This window comes from Zootoca vivipara, chromosome 5, assembly GCF_963506605.1.
Source record: "Zootoca vivipara chromosome 5, rZooViv1.1, whole genome shotgun sequence".
NCBI classification, from domain to species: Eukaryota; Metazoa; Chordata; class Lepidosauria; order Squamata; family Lacertidae; genus Zootoca; species Zootoca vivipara.
In genome coordinates, this window is record NC_083280.1 from 94866427 (window position 1) to 94891698 (window position 25272).

Below are 25272 nucleotides of genomic sequence, written 5' to 3' on the forward strand. Positions count from 1 at the left end.
ATCTGGAAATAAACTTGGAATGAGGTGGGAAATTCTAATGGGAGATTTATAAAAACACAGACTTTACATGTTCCTGGCTTGCATTAAGCCCCTTTGGTCTCATCTGCATTTTTCTGCCAGGTTTTTGTTGCTGGATGAAGGCTGAGGAGCTACAACTTCCTCCCCGCCCTCCGGCCTGACCTCCGTCTGTCTCCATCCCTTGTGCTCTGCCTTGGGAAACTCTGGACTAACACTTTTGGAGATCGACTTGTGTTTCCATCTAAGCCCTGTAAGACTGAAGCACATCCTCCTGTGCGGAATTCTTTCCCACCAGCTCAGCTTCTCCACTGCCTTAAGGGCAGATACACCGTTAGTGATTTCTAACTAAAAACTAATGTGAAAATGGAACTAAAACCAATATAAACATATTAGGTTTGAAGACTATTTTCAGATGCTGCAAAGGGGGAAATGATTGTTCCTTGTCCTTGAGATCTTAAGAGGACACACTACTTCTCCCTCTGAGTCATAATGTGATTTTAACTACATTATATTTTATTGGTCTTTTAAAAAATAATTGTAAAAATACCGCCTTTTATGCATGCATGGAAGATTTGTTTGTTTTTTAAACAATTGTACTTAGGCAACTCATTAAAACCAATAAAAAAGGAACCATTTATTTATGTTGTATCAACAAAAGACATAATGTATATCTAAAGTGCATTATGTTACAAAAATTATAGAAAGTCAGCAGCACCAAGATAAACGTTCATGGAAATAAATACATCATTCAACAAAATAAATTATGGTAAATGGACAACAAGAATTGTCTTTGCACAAAAAGAATCTCCCAATATTCACAATGTTCAAATGTGCAGTTTTGGAGAGCATCTGTGGCCAACGTTTTATTCTGATACATTTACAATATTTACAGATAATAAATAATTCTAACACTTTCCATATGTTGACTATTACAGAATACTGCAGTGTGTTTTCCAAAAATCTCAGCTGATGATGTCAACGCCTCCTGCAAAGAAAGGCAAGAGAAACGGGGGGGATTAATATTTTCCCATACAAAATAATTGGACACAACATTTATAGTCTCACAACAGGGTGTGCCTGTTGGAAGAGATGATGAACAACTCTGGAATTTTTGTTGTTCAGTCTCTACTGTGCATGGCTTTCAGTACTAGGAAACTAGCAATGTGAAGTATTAGAGATCAATTCCAAGTAGCTGATACTTTGCAGCTGGGTCTCTCCTCAGACCCCCTCCCTCAATGCACAGTCATTAGCAATGCATCACATTTTAATCACAATTTAATATGGTGCTACTAAAACAAATCTAAAACTAGGTATTGTGAAAAATCCACCTTCCAAATCCAGGCTAGGCAGCCAAGTTCCATTCAGGCCTGTTGAGCTTTGCTTCCTATGTTTGAGTATGACATCCTGTTCAAGATCTGTTCCTTCTTTGTTACTTATTTTACATTTCCTGCTGAGGGTGGCCATTGGGCAAAGATTTATTCTGCTCAGACCTGTAATTCTCCAGTCTGCCTTTGAGATATATTTCAGAAAAGTCTGTTCCCATTTCTGGGGATATCTGTGCACAACATCTGGAGCTGTGTTCCCAAGCTGAGTGACTGGCTTACAACTTGAGAAATGGGGAATGGACCGGGAGAAAGAACCAAAACAGCCAAATGAAGGAATAGGGGTGGGTTATAGGTGACCATTTAACAAAGATGAGCAAACAGCCTTTAGGCAAAGCTGTGGTGGCCTGGTTTTCTGTGTCATTCTGCCAAGCTGGAGGATTTTCACACATCAGCCCTCAAGCAGCTTTCTTTATTCACCTAAGATCCTGACATAAGACACACAAATCCATGGGAAATGGAAGTGATGAGCAGATTGCAAGTTATTATATGCAAGCTTTCAACATGTTTGACTCTTTTTTTGGAGAATGAAGAGAATTTCAGCTTGGAGCACCATGGCCCGTACATTAGACGTTGCCTTAGACCGTTAAGTGCACCTCCTTTCTTCAGAGTGTATAAATAACAATCATGTCCAGGTTTGTGATTTTTTACTACCTTGATCAAATTAAACAATCACTTTGAATGCTGGCTGCACTATATTGGGACAAGTTCACACTTTGATTTCTCTTATACTGCGTATGAGGAAAGTACAGTGGTACCTTGGGTTACAGACGCTTCAGGTTACAGACTCCGCTAACCCAGAAATAGTATCTTGGGTTAAGAACTTTACCTCAGGATGAGAACAGAAATCGCGCTGCGGCAGCGAGAGACCCCATTAGCTAAAGTGGTACCTCAGGTTAAGAAGTTTCAGGTTAAGAATGGACCTCCAGAATGAATTAAGTTCTTAACCTGAGGTACCACTGTAATTGAAAGCATTTTAAAATCTGCAATTTGAGGGGGAAAGCAGAGGTATATCATGAAAAGATAACTGAAGTCACAGTTCCTGGAAATGTTCTACCAGTCTTTAAGGTTGATTGTCACTTGATTAACAGGGTGGGAACATGTACCTTTGCTCCCTTATTAGCACTGCATCAGGTAAAGCTGCTTTGGGAGCTCAGAAGCTGAAATTCTACATTCTATTTGGCAGAGAAGGGATTTTGCTGTTGTGCTTAATCACTTCCTTTCCTAAAAGATATGTTTTAAATATCTCAAGTATTCAAAGTCCTTACAGGCCTATAATACTCGTAAACTATTATACTGAAAACAAAAATGTTTTGTGACAAGCCCCAATCTAGAAACACTTTGAGCATTTTGGGTGTCCTTTGGACACAGCAATGTTGGTTCAAATGTTGCAAAATAGAACACAATGGATTACATCCAACATCGCATGAGTGGATTGAATGTGATGGAACCGCCCCTTCTTCTCCATCCCTTGCACCCTCCCCTGAAAGGTGGTCCAAAGGAGCTGCAGGGGAGAGAAGAAGGGGAAGTCACATTGCACCAATGGAAGGCTGTTTTACCACTGAAACAGACAGACAGTTTTTCTCTTGGAAAAAAATGTGGTGCCAGTACTCATAGTGGTTGAAGCTCTGTAGGTGCTAGGACAAAATGGACAGCAAAATGGACCATGGACAGCAAAAATAAAAAGGACTGCCACAAAAAAGACAACACAGACACAAACGTGGATAGAAATGCTGTAGAAATGCAAGTCCTAAGAATAAACTTAGAAAATTTTGGGGAATGGGTTATTGTGAATAGTAAGTCGCCTACATGAAGATTAGGCCAATCCTACAGTTCAAATCATACAAAAGTGACACCTTGTGTATCTGTAGGCGTTGCCCACACAGGAACCCAAATATTACCTCCTCTGTTTATTACGTTTCCACATATTTATAGGAGACTGGTAATGCTTGTGTCAGGAGTATATAAATAGTTGTTAAATTTGCCTGTTGCTGCAAACTGAATGTCTAATATTACAAATAAGTCAGTAGTCTATATACTAGCTAAAAAGGGATCTCTCCATGCTATTTGCTTTGAGACCGTTGGAAGAAAGGTAGGGTACAAATGTAAGAAAATAAGATTCAACCCTAAGAAGCACATCTGTTAGAGAGCAACTCCTGTTGAACTCTTGAATTTCAGAGTAAGCATGCTTAGAATTTCCATTTTGCAATGTCTAATCCTGAAATCTTTGGGTGAAATAAAAATCACTATATTTTCTTTGAGTTAAAGGTGAGTGAAAGAATGAGAACTTTCACAATTCTTTCAGAAAATGATGATATGGAATCTGTGCAAAGTTGTAGCTCTTAAACTTACTCTTTTTAAGAAGCTTGTCATACATGAGAGAAACATGTTTCTCTACCCCTGGGGCAATGCTCCACATTTTTCAGCAGCAGTGTAATTGTTTGACAAGCTGGCAGCAAAATTGGAACTGAACTAACAAGTCCTAATGGCAGGGAAAATATTATGGCAGAAAGGCTGGTCGGTGTTAGCAGATATTACTAAGAGAAACTTTCCATGTTCTCCCCTAAGGATACAAACAGTGAGGTTTTCTTTCTTTTTTAAAAAAATGGTGCAAATTGTTAAAGGCAAGGGGGGAACTTAGCTTACTTTTTATATCTGTGGAAGATATAAGGTAGACTATCATCTCATAATCCTAAAATTCGAAAAGCCTCTCATTTTAGAAAAACCGTGTTGCATTTTTAAAAGGTGCAGAAGTTGTAAAGGGCTTGATTTTCTCCTAGCACAAATACAAATCTCTCTGCAATTAATTTGACTAGTAAATATAGTAGTTACATAGTTACTAGTTCCGTAAAGAGGGACCTAAGAGCTTGGAGTTTTGTCCAGGTAACTTTGCTGCTGAGGAACTGACTCAAAGGCAAACACCAAATTACCTTAAAGAAGTGGGGAGCTACTGCTCTTGTAGGAGAGGAAGTCGCTTAATATTTTTCACCCTCTAAGTGATGTAGGAAAAATGGGGATTGGAGATGGTCATACCATGAGGCAAGGTGTAACTGCTGGAGGCAAGACTCACTTGCACATCTCCGGTTTGCATCAGTGGAGTTTGCATAGGAGAACTTTGCAGTGCATTTTGCCCATGTTAATTACTTGGACAATAGGATGCCTAAAGTTTTCCACTTTGGGCATCCTATTGTCTTGGGTAGACCCTGGACATTTAAATTCTTGCCTTCTGCATTAAGGCTGAAGAGTATTACCTTGTATTGATATTTGTAGTTCCAAAGATGTCCAAGAGGGGGATCTGTGTCATTTCACTTCCAGACCCTCTTGAGCTGAACCAGGCTGAACGAATCCTCCTTTTTTTCTTCTCTTGCTCTTTACGTTTCCCGGGCTTTCCTTTCTTTTTCTTTCCTGGAGCCTTAAGAGGCTGCTCTTTGTACGTCTGGGCTTTGTTGGTCTCTTGAGTCAGGCACTTGCCTTCATCTTCACTGCCCAACCGGACAGCATAATTCTTTGCGATGGTGGCAGGTTTAGGGTTTGGTGATACCTCTGACATAGACCGGATCTCGGCTGTGTTAACCCCTTCAATTAAATTTTGCAGGAAGTTTCGTCTTCGAATATCTTGCAAAGACTTTCCTTTATCATGCAACAGCTGGTATTCTGATACTGTCCTTTTGCTGCTTGGAAAAAAAGCAAATCCACACTTCAATTAGAGAAAAATGAAATGTTGCTAAGTCAGTTTACCTATTCCTTCTCTTTGGGTACAGTGAAATCTTCCACCTCTAAAGCATTTCCTCTAAAGCACCTCTAAAGCATTTCCTTGGACATGAGCTACTTTTGGTTCACTTTTCCTTACAGAAATAGGAGATCTAAAATTGAAATAATTTGCTAATTATCTTACACTCAACCTATTGAGCAGTCTTGGCTATCAAAGACAACCACATAAAGTTGCAAAAGACATGGACGTAATGTATTGTAGGGGAATAAAAATTCAGCTTATGCGCTCTTTGACTTAATATGGGCAAATATTTCCAAACAGATTATCCCCCAAGCAGTCTTATGTCAGGGTGCCTTCTGACATAAACTTTATGATATGGACCAGTGGAAAATGTCTCCTTCTTGCACCACTCTGGTAGCAGTGAAGTCTGAGATCATGTGCATGACTTAGCATGACTCATTTCCATGCCAGCATTCTAATTTTCAGGAAGAACAATGCTGGGATGTTGTCAATCTCTGTTGTGGCCTTTTCCCAAGTGACCTCATCCTTCTGATGTCACCAGAGTAGCCCAGGGAAGAGACACATTGCAGCAGCAACTCCACTGCTGTAATATCAAAATGGTCCTTAGAAATGCTCTTACGCAAACGCATCATGCATGCATTTCTGAGATAGGCACTTCCTTTAGTTTAAAAGAAATCTAGGTTGTAAAGCATTAATGTTCCACACACCTTTTATGAATAGATTAATTATAGGGCCTTGCCTTCGACGCTAACGTATTTGTTCTCTCAGTGGAGATGCTTTGTTGACTAATCTACTGCTGAGTGCAGACCATGGCAAGCCCCTCCCCCTTCTAAAGTATGGGGAGGGTTTTTTTGTATGTAGATGGAACAAGTACTTGGTGAAGAGCTGTGTCATAGAATCATAGAGTTGGAAGAGACCACAAGGGCCATCCAGTCCAACCCCCTGCCAAGCAGGAAACACCATCAAAGCATTCTTGACATATGGCTGTCAAGCCTCTGCTTAAAGACCTCCAAAGAAGGAGACTCCACCACACTCCTTGGCAGCAAGTTCCACTGTTGAACAGCTCTTACTGTCAGGAAGTTCTTCCTAATGTTTAGGTGGAATCTTCTTTCTTGTAGTTTGTCACCAGAACATGATCCAAAGGAGACCATGTGCTGAGGACGTATCAACCTGTTTTTATGATTTTCAGTTACTGGAACAGGATGACCAGCTTCTATGTTCTCTGGGGCATTCTACTCTTCAGGTGGTAGTCTGTGACTCAGACGTGTATGCTGCCAAATGAATCAACCTCATCATTGGTCAGGCCCCATAATAAATTTATGGAGCAGCAAGGACGATTTCATGCATGGTGCACATGCACCCAACTATAGACAGGGCTTGATGTGAAAATCTGGAGGCAGTTGCCACATGGGTTAGCTCTTTCTTTCCACTTGAAAAAATGCCTTTTTATTTTTCTTTGAAGTTAAGCCATTGGCAAACCACTTACCATCTCTTGATTATAATCTAGTAGCACTACTAGGGACTGAATAAAAGCACTTTGGATGGTGAGTGATTTGAAGGGAATATTTGGTCTGCTATTTATCAGCTGGCCATCTCTCAGGTAGAATACTGGCATACATGTTCCAAGCTAGCCTAGATGTCAGATTTTCTCAATGCCTCAGTATTATATTCTTTATTAACCACTTTTCCTCAGCAGCACCCATCCTTTAGGCACTCTTAATTTGTTTCTATGTACATAATACTTTCCTAAACTACTTTTTTATACAGCAGGAGCAGTCTATATCACATTTTCTGAGCTTCCTCAATTCTAGGCTAGTTAAGCAATGGTTTAACCAGGCATTTTGCAAGCAGTGCAGACTGGAATAACAAGGGAGTTAAGAAAATGTGGTCCACAGAAACCATACTGTGATCCAACAAGTGATCTAAGCGTTGCCTGGGAAGTAATTAATGATGGGAAAATGTGTGTTTCTGCCTCAGGGCAAGGTGGATGCATTGTGAACTCACAGGAGAAAAAGGGAAGTGGGATTGTGGATCCCAAAGGTGCCACAAGTAGCTGTCCTTCCAGTCTGCTAGTAGTGGAATGCGCTGAGACATTCACATGGTTATTGCACAAAACGTATTATATCATATTATGAATGAGGAGACTCCTATTGGTCAAGTCAACAGATGTCACTACTCTGTTTCTTAATGAGGTAGGCATGTTGATCTATTTTATCAAGAAATATGGCAGCAAGAAGAACCATATATCAACTTGCTGCCTGGTGCATTGATCTCCATAGCGACTATTTTGAATGTAGAGACCGGCAATTTTCTGTGTAACATGCAGAGGCCAAGAGGTCTTAAATACCAACATGAAATCTATGTTATTACCACCCCATCACCACTTGGATGGATGTTCATTTATTAATTTCTCATAGCTTGATTCCTCATCACTTGATGACTTGCATGTGTGGAGTAACTTCATTTAAAAGTGTTGCGTCAAGGGTTATAAGAAGGTCTTGCCTGTGGTCTTTGGTCTGCCCTGATCTGTCCTAAGTGGCTAAGAGGCTGAGCTGCAAACTAGGAAGCCCCTGGCAGCAACAGAGCTGGGAAAATAGTGCCTTCATACCCTCCAAGTGAGAATCCCATTGATATGATCAGTTTTAACATTTTAATGAAAGTCATGTGTACTAATTGATACCTTGTTGATGTTACCAAAGTGTAACACCTCTCACACTGACTAAAATAGTTTATACAGGCCTGATGAAACTCTCTGTGATTTCAGCTCAAAAACTGCAATAGCTTAGTTACAGTGTGGAAGTCCCTTCACTTAAAGGTCACTTCAAACACTGCAAGCATTAACATTAGAGGTGTACTCATGAACCTAAAACCAAACAAATCATGTAGATTCATGGGAAGGCAAAAGGGTTGAAGAGAAGGCATGTACCTCAAGCAGTTTGACGCACTGCATTAAAACATGTACCCTTAAAATTGTAGTGTTAAAGGGTCCAGTTAGTTCTTAGCTACTATTTTTATCATATTTGCCAGTCTGTCCAAAGCAACATTTCTTGCAGTGCTTTCAGAATTTCTCAGGATGCTTTCATGAGAAACCTTCTCCCTTCTTAACAATCCCCAAAATTAGATACTTTATTAAAAATTCAGAAGCCAAACCTGGCTGACCCTTCCAAATAAATGTGAAGAATTCACCTTGCCCACCTTGGTCTCTCTAACTCTCATCTCTCCACCCTCTTCTCGTCTAATTTAGTTAAAATGGTGTATGAGAGAGATGCATGCATGCACACAAACCCCTTTTAAAGTAAAAATAAAAATGCACAGCTTGCCCCTCTGCATTTATATTAGATTGACATTCATGTGCATTTACGTAGTTCACAGACCCAGTTACTGTAATTGTTTTAAAATAAACATTCAGTGTGTTGAACCAGTGTGTAGGCTGCAACTGTAAATGCTTCTAAGAAATAGTAATTTGCGGCCAAAAAGAGGACGTGGTGGGAAGAAAGGTCATCCCACACTCTTTAAATACCCCACCCCAGCAGGAACCAGAACATCTTGGGGAGGCCCTAGTAAATGATGTCTTTTTAATAATAATAATAATAATAATAATAATAGAACCATAACACAGGCTATAAGAAATGTAATTATTTCTCCCATTCCATGTAACTGTATGGACTGGAAAAAGATTAAACTATTAAACTTTAATCACTGGAGTGGATTACTTGTTGAGTTCCTAAAAACAGAAAGATTGAAGATTTCGAAATTATTAGGATAACCCACTAGAGGTCCCTTCCAGCCTGCAAGCCATGTAAAATGAAAGAATTCTGACCCCAAACCAGATGCAGTTAATGCAATGCTAACATGTGGTAAGCAATTTTGAGAGAAGAGTTGAGAGCTTATGGTTTCTCGCTGCCCAGAAGTACCCACACAAATTACTGTATACATTGTATGCCGCATTCACAGAACTATCATTCAATCTCATGTACACAGTACTGACTGCTATGAATTCAGCATCATAAACACACTGGTTGGGTTAAACTGCAAATCCCCAAAGGAAAAATGGTTAACCAGTCATCATTAGAAAAGTGTCCACTCCTGATGTCTTGATCACCATAACTTCAAACAGTCGCCCTGGCCCAATTTCTCTTTCACTGCCTCGAAAAAGCCCGCTTCTCAGAACTGCAGTTTGCCTTCTCCTCCTGGAGTCTTTAGGAAAATACATGCCAAGAAACTTTCTATTGCTAGAATGTTTACTGATCTGTAAGGTACTTTGTGGGTTTGGTGGCATTCTCGTGTTTACAGACTCCTGTGAAACCCCTCTGCCACAATTTGCTCTTTCATTCCACAGTTGGAGGTTGGCTTGGGGTTAGCACTATAGGACAGGTAGAGGCTACGGTCTTGGGGACCAAATCTGTTTTTGGCAGCTTGCTGCGTTCAGTCTATAGCCTACCAAACTAAGTTACCAATCAACTCAAAACAGCTGTCCTTTGTAATATGGCAGGCTGTTGTTGTTTGTGGGCTTTGTTCAGCAATATCACTTCGAAACGCAGTGACTCAGTCTGGGTTAGCACCAAGGGGTGTGTGACTGTGAATTTTGCCTTGGTAATATTTAGTGGAGAGGGAATAATCAGAGATTCATGGTGGGGAGCATTGCCTCAGAAGAAAGGGAGCCCTGATTAATAGAAAGATATATAGGACTGGTTCCAAAGAAAGGCTCAACACAAATCCAAACATGGATTTTCTTATTAGCTGCAGTGAGAAGCATGGGGTGGCATTCAACTTAGTTTTACTCACAGCAGATCAGCTGAAATGGACCTAACTTTGACATGTTCATTAATTTTGATATGCCCAATCTGAGTAAAAGTTAGCTGAATACCACACAGCATTTCCAAGTAAAAGACGTAACTAGTGTTAACAAGGGGAAGAGAATGTCCTTTAGCTTTATCTTCAGGACAGTGTTCTCTACCCACATTGCTCAAGGAGGTTTAAAGTTTGCCTTTTGGGACAAAGTTCATGCATGTGTTTTCCAACCAAATTTGAATGGATTTATTATTAATAATCCCAACAATCAATGTACTGCATCAGGCAAGTTACATCTGCATCTGATCACTTATATAAACAATCTACTGACTTTTATTCATGGTATTTGGATGCCACCCCCAGAAACATCAATCACTAATATAAAAATAGAGCCTAAAAACAGAAATAAAAGCAATAAAACAGCGTAAAGGTAATAAGCAGCACTTTTACTTCTAAGTTTATGGAATATATGGTTTCCTAAAATTGTTGGTTTATAACTGGCTTCTGAACTTATTGGACACTCCCCTTCCAAAGAATTAAGCCAGCATAAAGAGATTTCAGGACCAGGATCTTAAGTAACTAGAAATCTATTGAACATCAGTTTGTAACCACATATGCAGGCATATGATTCATATTAATAAACATGGGGGCAGTGGGGGAGCATACATGTTTGGGTTCTTTCTCAGATTCTCTTATCTCAAAACTTCTCTCGCTAAATCAGATATTTAATTCTGGACCAGAGAGTTAATGTTAACTGGCACGGTACCAAGTTGGGTGAAGGCAATAACTGTGATATATGGTAAGAGTCATGTATATTCTCCCACAGTGTAGCTGGGACCTAGGCCAACATGCCTATAGCCCTATTTTCACATCTGAAGTCTATAGTGTGTCTGCTATTGTAGCATTCCTGTAATATGAATACTGTCTGTGTGTATATTTGTAATTGTACACAAGTGAGGCGCTGCTCCCCACCCCGTGTCCTTTAAGGACAGCAATTTTTTCCTCTTATGCATTGCCAAGAATCACTGCGTGAGATTCTTCCCACCCCCATCACTGTTCTCAACTCTTCCAAATATTATGCTGTCCCCAAACAGTCTTCATAATCACACTTTTAAAAAAACTGGAAGCAGTGAAAGAGAGAATTCCTTATCTGTTATTTTTCTAAAATTAAACTTGTCCTTATTGCTATTAGTCTTTAAAGGTTGAATAAAATCTGTATCTTTGACCAATGACTTCATAAGATTTAAGAAGTTTCAGGAACTTCTCCCTGTGAAAAGCTGAAATGCCACTGTTAGAAAGAGGAGATCAGAGCTGTTGCTGTATCAAAGTTTTCTCCCCAGCTACTCCAGTTGTAATGATAGAGGAGAGGAAGTTCAAACTGGAACTTACAGTCTGCGGCTATTCCCTTCCAGCGATCTCTCAGAGGAGGGTACACAGTAACTCAGTAGGAAAACCAGGAAACTCCACTGCTGAAAGAGCCTGGGGAACATCGTCGCTTCGCTGGGAGTCTTTGGAACCTGCGAAGGAAGACACGGTAAGTTTTTGCTCCTAAGCGCGTGGGTATGTGAGACGCACTGGAACTGCGAGCCCTTTGAAGCAGAGACGGAGGTACCACGCGTGGATTCCGCACTTCGTCCCTCCCACCCCATCCCCCCGCCACACACACACACAAAATCCAGAGCAATCTTCTGAGCTTAAAGCGAGCAGAGTGCCAAGGAGCCGCCGCTGGGCGTCGATTCTGTGTCCCAGGACAGCCCTGAACTGGCCAGGAGGGAGGGATGCGTGTCTCTCCAGTCCGTCCTGAGAGAGAAAGGCACAGTACCTAGAAATCAGGGTTCAGGTCAGGAGCTTCCGGCAAGTTGTCTTCTCTGCTTGCAATACTGTACTTACTAACATACACGCGCGCGCACGCAAAGCGATGCGAAAGGGAGGAGGGAGGCAGCGGAGAGAGCCGCCGCCTCTGGGAAACCTGCTGGAGGAGGAGGAGGCATTGGCCGGGGAACATGGGCCGAGACCCCAGCGCTGCCGGCGGAAGAGCGCCCCCTCCCACGCCCGGCCGCCAGCAAGATCCTCTGGGTCCTCGGAGCTCGTGGGATGCAAAATCGGGGTTATCCCCGCAAGCAGACGGCCGTGAGGGAGAAGGCAGCAGAATGGACCGCGCCTTTCCGTATTGCGAGGAGCACTTCGCATTTCAAAGCAACCTCCCCGCAAGCAGAAAATCCCTCAGGGCAGGAGGCGGGGAGGTGGCGTGAAAGCTTTGGTCCCTGATGCGCTACATTTCTGCGTGCAACGAGGGTTCTCTACTTGCACGCGCACAGAGAGCGAGCCTAGAGTGGTGGCGAGTCCTTCTGTCCTTGCCCTCCGAGATCTCCCCGGCCTCATTCCGCCGCAGGTGTCGATGCGGTTTCCTCAGCCCCCCTCGCTGCTCGGATGGGCTCCTTGGGGCGGCCTTTTCTCCCCCCACCTCCCCGAGGCCCAATTGCGCCCGCGTGAGAAAGGGCTCGGGCTTCGGAGTTGGGTTTCGCGCTCGCCCGCTCGCCGGAGTCCCAAAGAGCAGCTGGCAGCAGCTGGAGCCAGGCGGCCAGGCCTCGAGCGCCGGGGATCTCCCGTCCAGCCCCGCGGGGACCAAGGTGCGGCCGCGCGAAAGAGAACCCCAGGCCCAGCCCTCGTGGGGAGGGAGATGCCAAGAAGTTTCTCCTCAGCCCAGCGGGTTCCAATCAGGCGAAGTCCGGGACCCTCCCCCCCCCCGCGGGAAGGCTGGGGACTGTCGCCGCCGCCACGGCCGGTGGGCTCCGTCCGACCCGAGAGCGTCCGACCCGGCTGACGAGAGGCTTTCGAGGAAGACATTTGGGCGCCTGAGGCGGCGAAGCACCAAAGGGCATTTCTCCACCTCGGGAGCAAAGCCGGGGATCCAGAGACCCCTCAGGATCTGAGGCCCCGCTGGATCCTGCCGCCCCAGGTGATCGCTTCCCTCGTGGAAGCGAGCAGCTTGGTGAGGCAAGGGGAGCGGGCCCGTCAGGCAAAGCGCCATAGCCTGCTGCCAGTCTTTCAGGGTCTTCCCTGGTGCCCTTTTGGCGCCGCCTCAGGGGCCGACATGTCTTGGGCGGGCCTCCCCTGGCCAGCCGCCTTCCGCCAGCGGGCCTCCGTGGCGCTGCTTCTGCTCCTTCACCAGCCCCATTGGAATGAATGGGAGCCACGCCATTTAGTTCAATGGAACTTGGAAGAATGGACCCGCCTCCGCCTCCTGCTTAATAGGGGAAGTTTAATGGATACATTTTCCCAGTAGGAGTCTTCATCCCCACCATCCAACACACACCCAGTTCTAGGAACTTGTTTCCCGACAGCTCGGTCAGTAGATCCTGGGGCTCTTGAGAGTCGTGGGTTCGAGTCCCACACTGGGCCAAAGAGTCCCTTCCAAATCTTACCACTCTATGATTCTACCGTAGGACTACATCACAAGCCTGCCTCCAGTGTAACAATGAGATATTTTAAATACACCAAATTCCCCCAGCTAGAGATATTGAATCAAGTGAAGCGCAGGATTTGTTTGGGATTTTGAAAGAGGCGGCAGGGCTCCCTTGCTCCAAACTGCCTCTTGCTCAGCCAATTCAAACAGAGGCAAATGCACAAACCAACCGGTCCTCGGATTTCTTTTCTCTGCATTGTCCCCTAGCCCAGGAAATGCTGCTCTCTGAAAACCACCAGAGATCTTCTGTGGGGCTGCCGACCCATTCATTAGGCTACAGACTTAGGAAAAACAAACAGTTGGTGTAAAAAGATTTGGAAAACTGAAGTTCCCCCAGAATTCATTACTTCACCTTTTCCTTGAGCACTTCTCCTCTTCGCCTTCTCAGAGAACAGCCTGGCCAAAACAAAGTTGGTTTTCTCAGCGGTCGCTTCCAGAATTTATTTTGTCTCTCTCCCCTCCTTCCTTTCCACCCTAGAAAGCAAGCCAGTCACAGGAGAGGGAATCTCTCTCTCCCCTTCCAGCTCCAGTAATCCAACCTAGGAGTTTTTATTTTGCATGGGAGAATTGAACAAAATGCAAATAAAATTAAAATAAGATAAGAGGAGCAGGTGCTTCCTTTTCTCTGGCTCTTTGTGTCACTGGAGGAACGAGAGGGATTCTCCTCCTATATATACGGAAACGGGGTGGGGATGGATGGGAGAACCCCTTTTCCCTGCCTGCCCTCGAGGGAGCATGTGATGCACCGCCGCGCCAGCCTGCCTTGAATGGGCCTGGGCATGGCGCGGCCCCCGGGAGGGCTGGCTGGCTGGCTGGACGGGGCCCCAGAGCCCCATCTGGTTGGACGGCGACCGCCCCGTCGTGCCCTCCAGCAAATGGAGGGGAGAGTGAGTTCCGGCTCGCCTCCTCTCGCTCTCGCCGCCATTGGCCCGCGGGACACCTACACGAATGCCGGAGCCATGAGGCATCCCATTCCGGGCTCCTTCCCGCACCGTCACCGTCACCGTCACCTCCCTGCCATTGCATCCCTCTGGAATTCCTCCTTTCCCTTCCATCACAGCTGTTTCCAAAACGCTCTGGAGTAGCGGAGCTGAGGCGGTTTCTGCCCCGCTGCTCTTGGGTTTGGGCCCCTGCTGCCGGCCGGCGTCTTTTGCGCAAGCGAAATGCTCCTCTGCCTGCCGAGGCAGGATGCCAGACCTTCAGAATGCGCTGCTTATCTGATCGCACTCCTGCGCTTCCGAACGCGGAGTTTGTGCATTTTGAGAGCCGACCTCACGTCTTGGTCTGATGAATAGGAGAAATGAGCCCTGGAGCTTTTTTTCCCCTTGGGTAAAACGGTTATGTACTCGGATGGTGTGTGGATGAAGAACAGTGGTGGCGGAGCGCGTCTCAGCAGACCACCTAGCTAGGAAAAGCGCCTGAAGGATTTCGAGGAGCCACCAGTCAAGCGCTTCGGTTTGTCTGACTCGGAGTCACTGCTGGAAGCGGGGGGGGGGCTCTCTTAATATCCGCGGGGTGGAAGAGCTCCTACTTTGGTTTGCTCTTGACTTAGCCAGTAATGTAAGGCAGCCCCAGCCTTCCGTGGATGGACCTTGGGGTCACGTGACTTGGGCTAGGGGTCACTTTGTTTTAGCAAAGTCTGACAAAGGATCCAAGGTGCACCGGCTCCCCCCCCCCCTTAGGGAGTTTTTGTTTCTCTGCTCCTGCTCCCCACCCTCACCCTAGGATGCTCCTGCCCTCTTCTTCCTCCTTCAACTGGACTGGGGGCATTTGACTTCCGGAAAAGCAAAGGAGCTCTTCTTCCTGATCCTCTACTGTTCATTCAGGATATGTAGTCACTGGTTTCAGTAGAAACTTCTACTGCCAAATGAATGGGCGGGGAGCTGTATTGGTGGATCTTACCCCGATCCTCTCGCAACGGACAGGGACCCTGCAAGGCTGTGCAGCCCAGTGCACTGGTTCAGGAACAGAACTTCAGGAACAGTAACTTGAGTTCCAGTAGCTTTTCTTATATACAGCAGAGCAAAACTAAAAGCAAAGTATTTACAAGTTACCATACACAGCTCTCTCATCTAACACACACCAACTATCTCCAGACTCTCTCAAAACTCCCCAGCAACAACCTTGCAGGGAACTTTCATCCAATCGCAGCCTGTCGCTAGGCCTCTAGGTTTCTGGGCAAACTTTAGTCACGTAGTCCAGCCAATTTGGCTGCTTGCCAGCTTTCTAATTGCTTCTCCAAAGCTGCCTTACTTTCTCAGACTTTAACAAGCTGTGGCCTTTACAGCTCTATGAGGGTTCTCCAGAAAGGTGTCTTTCTGGACTTTGAACCCAGGCCAGTAACATTTCAACTGGTGTTTGTGCATCAATGACTTCCATAACACTTTCAGCAGGCAAAGTGTCTTACAAATTTCCTGTACAATTCTGCCCTACCCCCATTGTGTAACTCACCTCACCTCACCCACCTATTGTCAAATCTCTTGATGATCCATCCAGCCTGCTAGGAAGTTGGATCAGCCTCTTGTTTCCTGTGTTCCTGTAATCAGGAGCAGTGCACCTCCCTCTTTTTCTCCCTGCCCAGACGCTTCCTGATACTACTAAACTATGAAATGGATGATGCAGCTTCTTCCACTTATGAATTGCTGCAGCGGTTTTCATGTAACATACATTTTTTGGCTGGATGCCTATAAGAATTTAGGTTAAAACACACAAAGAGCATGAAGTGTGTTGTGCCAAACCTGCTGCCTGGTTCTGAGAATCTAGTAGTCTCTGTGTGTGTCTAATAGAAGATTGACTTTCCATGTTGAGGAGGGCAAGGATTCAGTTATTTAATTCATAAAGCCTGTTCCTTCTATATATAGCTCCATGGTGAATGCTGCTGGCATTTGCTTCGGGTGTGTAGACTGTGGAGCATGGCAGAACTCCAGAGGGATAAAACAGAATCAGGTTGTGACTCCAAGGCACTTGATGTGTTGGACTGCCTGGTTCAATCCAGTGAGCTGTCCATGGTGGTTGCAGCCCAGAAAGTTTCTCTCCTGGTCATAGCAAGTGGCAACCCCCTCCCTCCCTCCCTCCCTTCCTTCCTGATATCTTCTCTGGTGGTACAATGATAAAGCTGTTTATACACAAAAGCCTTTGGGGCCAGGGGTGTAGACATTTGTTCCACAAATCCCCTGCGCCCCTCAAGGCACTTTGGTATGCTCAGTTATATAGAGTGGTACCTTGGTTTACAACCCTAATCCGTTCCGGAGGTCCGTTTGTAAACCAAAACAGGTTGTAACCCAAGGCGCACTTTCACCAATGGGGCCTCCCCCAAAAAATTGTTCGTAATCCCCCCAAAAAGAGGGTTGTAATTCAAAAAAAGTTTGCAAACACACACTGCCGAGTTTGACATGTTTGTAATCCAAAATGTATGCAAACCAGAGTTTGCAAACCAAGTTACCACTTTATCTGGAGCAACCTATTTGGGAGAATGGATGCGAAAACTACAGCATTATATTATCTTGTTTTAGATCATGTGGGAACCATGACTAATGGTGGGAGATGTAGACGGCCCTGAGATCTTATGATGAAGGGTGTTATATAAAGCAAATAGATAGAGATAGATAGATAGATAGATAGATAGATAGATAGATAGATAGATAGATAGATAGACAGACCAGCAAAATTTGTAAGGCCACAGATCACCCCCGCTTTTAAATTCTGTGCTCCAGGGTATGCTCCTGATCAGCAGCTGATCTAATAATTCCCATTATAGCCACCCACTTGACTTGTATTCATCCAGCTTTGCCACTATTGGTCAGTCTGGTCTCTAGTTGTAGCCCATGGCAGAATTTTATATGCAGGAATCAGAATTTATTTGTCCAGTCATCTCTTGGTGTCACTTGAAAATTGCATAATGCCCAGGAGAGCCTAATCCAACCAAGTCTGCAACTTCTTCCTACATGCTATCTGTGACCAATACACACCAATGCACAAACCAGCTTCAACCCTGCTCCACTTTGCTTAATATCTAGCCCAGGCATCCCCAAACTTCGGCCCTCCAGATGTTTTGGACTACAATTCCCATCTCCCCCGACCACTGGTCCTGTTAGCTAGGGATCATGGGAGTTGTAGGCCAAAAACACCTGGAGGGCCGCAGTTTGGGGATGCCTGATCTAGCCTGATTAAGAGTTCTGGAGAATTCAAAAGCTTGCTCACTATTTTGTGACATTTTGTTTGGTCCTAATAAAGGTTTCTCAAATTGCTGCCCAGGTTTGTAGAAGCACAGATTTAATATCAGGGTGTCCCTAATCCAGATTCACTAAAAGCACAAATACCTTCCTTTTGTTGTCATCACCTCATCTCCAGCAGAAAGGAACATACTTGCAACTGGCTTGCATAAGATTCTGATAAACTGGGTGGGAAGTGAAGTGGCTTGTGCTTTGACATTCCAGTGTTAGGAAAAAGCCAACAGGAGCAAAAGGAAACTCTGAAATACCTTAGGACTCTGTCATCTAGGTCAGGTTTGGACAAGTACAGATTCAGTATCAGTGTCCATAATCCAGATTAGCTAAAACCATATATATTGTTGTAAACTGTATGTGGCGATTTTTAAAACTCCTGCATATATATCTTGTTCTCACATATTGAACATTCATTGGGTGCAGATTAAATAAAATGTGTGGTGTAGCTCACAATTGCTTCTCTGGAACAGAGAAATCTGTTCAGATGATTCATTCCCCATCCCAGTGGCTAGCAGTTTTGAACAGGTAAATTGCCAGACTATGAAGGTAGGCATTTTGTCAAGCCTAACATTTCAATATAAATTTTCTGCCTTTTTGCATTACCCCAATAACGAAGAAAATGATTTGGAAAGGAAAAGGTTTAGTAGAGCACATAAATGAATGCCATCAATACCTAGAATGGGCATTGCCATTCAAATGGTGTGTGTGCACCGTGTCATGTGATCTAATATGTGGGGCAGGGCTTACCTGCCCTCTCCCAACATTTTATTCCGGTTGGCACCCCTGGTAGTGATATAATGAGTACTTTCCATTCATGACATCAGGTTTGTCTTTGGCTCAAATATATTTTAGTCTTCAGTTTTTGATGTATTAATTCCTTGTTATTGCTATGTAGAAAAGTTTGAACATTGTAATTATATTTTATATAGTAGAAATAGTTTAATATGCAATAAATGTATTGTCAGAGGGGTCAATTTGATTAAATTGTATAATCATCTTTTATACTAAGGGAACCAATTTCCAGATTTGTAAGTTTTTGTTTGTTTCTTTTGTTACTGTGTTTGTATTGTGTATGCTAGTTCTAAGGACCCATGACCCTCTTAGTTAGTAGCTCAGTCTTCTCATTCAGGAGTTGTATGAGAAAAATAGATCAACTTTTTGACTCAATCTGGAAAATCTGAGGAGTTAAGGATTTCCCACTGCAAATTTAGACTCATAGAATCACAGAATTGTAGAGTTGGAAGGGACCCTGTGGGTTATCTAGTCCAACCCCTTCCAATGCAGGAATCTCAACTAGATCATCCATGATAGATGACCATCCAACCTGTGCTTAAAAACCTCCAACTGTCAAACAGTTTTTACCGCCGGAAAGCTCTTCCTGATCTTTAGTCAGAATCTCCTTTCTTCTAGCTTGAATCCAGAGCAGGAGGAAACAAGCTTGCTCTGACTTCCATGTGACAGGCCTTTAAATATTTGAAGATGGCTATCATACCTCTTCAGTCTCCTCTTATCCTGGCTAAACATACCCAACTCCCTCAACCGTTCCTCATGAGGCTTGGTTTCCAGACCCTTTGATCATCTAAGTCACTCTCCTCTGCACATGTTCCGCCTTGTCAATAGTTGCCATATGCAGCCTATTCCAGCTAACTCAATAAGAGTCTTTCCTGCATGTTTTTTTTTTTGCAGGTGTATTCTGTAATGTGTCCCTGAGGGCACAGCCAGACTGTCACTAATTTCAGACAGGATTCAGTCACATACTGGCATATTCAGACATGAGCTTTCTCTTTTTTCTTCCTACACCTCCTCCTTCCCCTTCCCCTGCCTTTAAAACCTTGGGAAAGAGCCAGTGAAAACAGTGTGATGATAGACTAGTGCAAATTTGGTATAGGGAGAAAGTTACAAAGTTAAGCAATAATAGATGAAGTGTGTTTCAGTAAAATGCTCTATGTAAAAACCTCTGCATGCTTTAGATGCAACCTGAAGTGTAGATCAGTGTGTTCTGGAACACACAACATTTACCAAAGTAACTGATGGGCTCTGCTTCAGAAATACTGTATGTTGGCTCCTTTCTTCTTCTTTCTCCTTCCATTTTCTCTCATTCAGCTTTGCTGTTTTTACTTTCTGTCTTTCAATAGCTTCTCAAGTTTTTTTTTTTTTTTGACGTAATATTGTGGGTTATAATAGCAATCACTGTTACCTAAGGTCTGATCTGATGCTTTCTTGTAAACTGTGTAAAAATTGTTTGGATGTCTGTTTGTGCTTCAATAAAATAATCTCCAGATCTTGGAAACCTGAAAGGAACTTTAAACTAAGTGGGGTGGGAGACAATATTACAGCAGATAGGGGAATACCTGGTTGTGTGGCAATGTCCATATAGATGTTAAAAAGCATGGGGGAGAGGACGGAACCCTAAGGCACCCCACAAGTGAGAGCCCAGGGGTCTGAACACTCATCCCCCAACACTACTTTCTGGACAAGGCCCAGGAGGAAGGAGCAGATCCACTGTATAACAGTGCCCTCAGCTCCCAGCCCCTCTAGCCGGTCCAGAAGGATGTCGTGGTCGATGGTATAAAAGGCCGCTGAGAGATCCAGCAGAACTAGGAAACAGCTTTCTTCGGAGATCATCAACCAGCGTGATCAAGGCAGTTTCAGTCCCATGGTGAGGCCTAAATCCTGATTGGAAGGGATCGTGTCTGGAGTTGTTCTGCAACCACCTGCTCAATTGCCTTGCCCAAGAATGGAAGATTTGAGACTGGGTGATAGTTGGCCATATCGGCCGGGTCCAAAGATGTTTTTTTAAGAAGTGGTTTCATAACCCTTGTCAGCAGGTCTGGGAAGGCGCCTAGGTTGCTGTGCATAAGAAAAACCTGGTGGACAAGCAGCAGCAAGAACAGGCCCTTCTGCTTCATCCTACCAAATCTCTGTTACACATGCTAGGTCAAGTCCTCTATCCATGATCAAGTCATGGATGGCAGTGGTCTTATGAATCATTGACCTGGCATTGCACAGCAGCACCTTCAGGTCATGTGGGTATCCCTTGATGATTCCAGTATCCATCCGGTCAAGGCCAGACCCGGAGGCAGGGATAGTCCTCAAACAACGACTACGCCTGCCTCCTCGGTAATGACATGGTCTGGTCTTAGCGTAACTCCTCCTCCTACCCATGATCACTGAGATTGTGTGTACTAGTGCATCCCACCCCTATGGAACCTGCCCCAGCCATTTTGTTGGCTGGGGCCCATTCCCAGGCAGCCCTGACCCTCTCCCCTTGAGAACAGAACTATACAAACTATACAAAACTATTTACAGGTAGGTAGCTGTGTTGGTCTGACGTAGTTGAAACAAAGTAAAAAAAAAAATCCTTCCAGCAGCACCTTAGAGACCTTAGAGATGGGTCTCTAAGGTGCTGCTGGAAGGAATTTTTTTATTTTATACAAAACTATATTGTTGTTTAGTTGTTGTCAGGGGGACTCCTTACAGGAGTCCTGACCAGCACTTCGCCCAGCGACAGCACAAGCAGCGAGTCGGGAAGAGGGAATGAGAAACGGAGCGGTTTGGAGAGAGGGCTAAGTGAGATGTCTGAGCCCTGGCAACAATATGGAGAACAGAGCGTGCTGGAGGGGCTCAGAGACATGTCAGAACCCTGGTAGAGGGTCAGCGGATGAGAGACTCAGCGAGACATCGGAGCCCAGGCGCCACCCCAGCCAGCAGGAGGGGAAACCTCTCCTTCCGGCGCCCGAATTGAGGCGCGTGCCCACACGTAGGGTGAAGGGGTGGCTTTTTGGGGTGCCCAGGCTTTTATGCTGGCTGAAAAGCAGGAGGCAGCCATTGCCGGGTTCTGAATCGGACTACGCAGTCATGTTTTCTGTTATCTCTGCACTGTAAATAGTATGCACAATAAAATCCTTAAAGACAGTGCAGACTGGAGCATCTTTACTCAAGAGTAGCCGCAACAACCCCCTGACAGTTGTTTAGTCGTGTCCGACTCTTCGTGACCCCATGGACCATAGCACGCCAGGCACTCCTGTCTTCCACTGCCTCCCGCAGTTTGGTCAAACTCATGTTCGTAGCTTCGAGAACACTGTCCAACCATCTCGTCCTCTGTCGTCCCCTTCTCCTAGTGCCCTCCATCTTTCCCAACATCAGGGTCTTTTCCAAGGATTCTTCTCTTCTCATGAGGTGGCCAAAGTATTGGAGCCTCAGCTTCACGATCTGTCCTTCCAGTGAGCACTCAGGGCTGATTTCCTCCAGAATGGATAGGTTTGATCTTCTTGCAGTCCATGGGACTCTCAAGAGTCTCCTCCAGCACCATACAAAACTCTTGAGCACCTTGAGAGGAGATTCTTGAGCACCATACAAAACTATACCAACTATTTTTTAAAAAATAGAAAATAATAATAATAAAAACAATTTACAACTATACTAAAATTAAACCAATTCCCAACCCAACAGCCATCCCACCCCCCCCAACAGAGAAATAAAAAGCACAAAAGCACAAAACCCACCATTTAAAACACCACATAAAATATAATTTAAAAACAATTAGAAAGAGGAGCCTTCTCTGTTGGGTAGCAGCCGCAGTCCTTGTGAAGCCTGTCAGGCCCCGCCCCAAGCCAAGTCAAGGGCAGGGCCCCCAGCCCCCCAGCAGGCAGTCCTCAAGGGAAGAAGGCTCAGAGCCAGGGGATTGGTGGTGGGATGATGTTGAGTGACCAGAGAGAAGAAGAAGAGGCTGGAGAGGAGGAGGCCCAAGATGTGGTGGTGAGGCAGGCTGCTGAAGAATCTATGGCATATCCTCATTCTGCTGCCCCTTCTCACCCGACCCCCACCCCCTGGTCTCCTAGAACACAGAGAGAAATGAAAAGAGCAGAGCAAGACTGGTTGTGTAGGCTGCTTGGGAAGCCGGGGACCTTCAGTCCTTCAGTCCTGGGAAGACTTGCTGGGATTACTAGGCCTGCACTGCTTTTGTTGCTTTGAATAAGGAATTAACTTCACTGACACTTTGTTTTATTTGCTGACCTATGCTTGACTCCAGCTCCTGACAGGAAACAACCAGAAGGAAGCAGCTGGAGGGAATGACTCATGGTTCCAGTGCTCTCTATACTAATGCACAAAGTATGAGAGCAAGACAAATTTGAGCTCTTAATATAGGATGGCAAATATGACCTAATAGACATTGCTGAAACTTGATAGGATGAGACTCATGACTGGAATGTAGAATTTGAGAGGTATAACCTGTTCAGAAGGAAAAGACCAAACAGGTATGGAGGAAGAGTATCAGTGTTTGATGTTAAGGCTTAAACATTGTGTAAAGGGCTGAGCAAGGCATTTTTTCAGCTGGAGCTCAGCTCCGGCATCTTTCAGGTGGGTGCCATTGCCATTTTAAGATAACAAGGGTGAGCTCTGGCACCTCTTTTTCTTAAAAATAAATACCGTAAATAGCACTGGGACTGAGTCTATGTACAGGGTGTGAATGTTGATAGCTTTCTTTAGGTAATGGTAGGATCAGTATTACCATGCTACTTAATCTGTCATTAAAAATAGTCTTGTAAGCTACTAAGCATAGATATTGTTAACACCCTCTGTGGATCGGATCAGATTGCAACTCTGATCTAAAACATATTTCCAAGTAATGATGGAGCTGCTATACAGAAATTACAGAAAGGGTTGGATGCCCAACTTCTTAAGCCTAAGAGGTGCATATAGAATCATAGAGTTGGAAGAGACCACAAGGGCCATCCAGTCCAACCCCCTGCCAAGCAGGAAACACCATCAAAGCATTCCTGACATATGCCTGTCAAGCCTCTGCTTAAAGACCTCCAAAGAAGGAGACTCCACCACACTCCTTGCTAGCAAATTCCACTGTCGAACTGCTCTTACTGTCAGGAAGTTCTTCCTAATGTTTAGGCGGAATCTTCTTTCTTGTAGTTTGAATCCATTGCTCCGTGTCCGCTTCTCTGGAGCAGCAGAAAACAACCTTTCTCCCTCCTCTATATGACACCCTTTTATATATTTGAACATGGCTATCATATCACCCCTTAACCTTCTCTTCTCCAGGCTAAACATACCCAGTTCCCTAAGCCGTTCCTCATAAGGCATCATTTCCAGGCCTTTGACCATTTTGGTTGCCCTCTTCTGGACACGTTCTAGCTTGTCAGTATCCTTCTTGAACCGTGGTGCCCAGAACCGGACACAGTACTCCAGGTGAGGTCTGACCAGAGCAGAATACAGTGGTACTATTACTACCCTTGATCTAGATGCTATTGATGCAGCCCAAATTGCATTGGCTATTTTAGCTGCTGCATCACACTGTTGACTCATGTCAAGTTTGTGGTCTACCAAGACTCCTAGATCCTTTTCACATGTACTGCTCTCAAGCCAGGTGTCTCCCATCCTGTATTTGTGCCTTTCAATTCCCCCCCCCCAGTGTAGTACTTTACATTTCTCCTTGTTAAAATTCATCTTGTTTGCTTTGGCCCAGTAGTCTAATCTGTTAAGGTCATTTTGAAGTGTGATCCTGTCCTCTGGGGTATTAGCCACCCCTCCCAATTTGGTGTCATCTGCAAACTTGCTCAGGGTGCCCTCAAGCCCATCATCCAAGTCATTGATAAAGATGTTGAATAAGACTGGTCCCAAGACAGAAATCTGCGGCACCCCACTAGTCACTACTCTCCAGGATGAGGAGGAGCCATTGATGAGCACCCTTTGGGTTCGGTCAGTCAGCCAGTTATAAATCCACTGAATGGTAGCATTGTCTAGCCCACATTTTACCAGCTTCTTTACAAGAATATCATGGGGCACCTTGTCAAAGGCCTTGCTGAAATCAAGATAGGCTACATCCACAGTGTTCCCTTCATCTACCAGGCTTGTAATTCTGTCAAAAAATGAGATCAGATTAGTCTGACATGACTTATTTTTCAGAAACCCATGCTGACTTTTAGTGATCACAGAGTTTCTTTCTAGGTGCTCACATACCGTTTGCTTAATGATCTGCTCTAGAATCTTTCCTGGTGTTGATGTCAGGCTGACTGGGCGGTAATTGTTTGGGTCCTCTCTTTCCCCCCTTTTGAAAATAGGGACATTTGCCCGCCTCCAGTCTGCTGGGACTTCGCCTGTTCTCCAGGAATTCTCAAAGATTATTGCCAGTGGTTCGGAAATCACATCTGCCAGTTCTTTTAATACTCTTGGATGTAGTTCATCTGGCCCTGGAGACTTGAATACATCTAAACTAGCCAAGTATTCTTGTATGTTTTTATGTTTTATGTATTCTTGTATGTTTATATGTTTTTGCATCCTGAAAATCCCAGTCTGCAACATAGGTGCGTGAACTAGAATCCAAGCAGGCTGCTTTTTTTGAGCCTAGGACTTGGAAGAAGGACTAGGGAGGAAGAATTTCTTGTGGTTCCCATTCTAGATCAGTGGACAGTGATATCACTATGGGTGTGCTCAGTGCTGGCGAGATACAGCACATTCAGTGCTGAGAGACTTCCAGTGTGTCATTGCACCCTTCCCAGATGATTACACTGACCAAATACAGATAAAGGGTGGCACTCAAAGAATGTGTGTCTGAGCTAAACCCATATGGATCCCCAGTGCTCAGCAACTGCAAATGTTGCTTCATATAAGGTCTCTTGCGAGCTGGAGGAAAGAATAAACTCA

General features: G+C 44.5%; 1 protein-coding gene across 6 annotated transcripts; it reads right to left on the reverse strand.

The window, feature by feature from the left end:
• Positions 1-643: 643 nt before the first annotated feature.
• On the reverse strand, positions 644-14122 carry PTHLH (parathyroid hormone like hormone). Of its 6 annotated transcripts, none has more exons than XM_035138626.2 (4): positions 13743-14122; positions 11314-11441; positions 4652-5074; positions 644-1003 (listed from the first exon to the last, which is right to left on the reverse strand). In XM_035138626.2, the coding sequence occupies exons 2-4, from the start codon at positions 11412-11414 to the stop codon at positions 994-996; spliced, it is 534 nt and encodes a 177-aa protein (XP_034994517.1). In that variant the 5' UTR covers positions 11415-11441; positions 13743-14122; the 3' UTR covers positions 644-993. The 6 variants fall into 6 exon arrangements, with proteins under 6 accessions (XP_034994517.1, XP_034994519.1, XP_060131140.1 ...); XM_035138628.2 differs by having other exon boundaries at positions 4652-5071; positions 13743-14118; XM_060275157.1 differs by lacking the exon at positions 13743-14122 and adding an exon at positions 11747-12302 and having other exon boundaries at positions 4652-5071.
• Positions 14123-25272: the final 11150 nt, after the last annotated feature.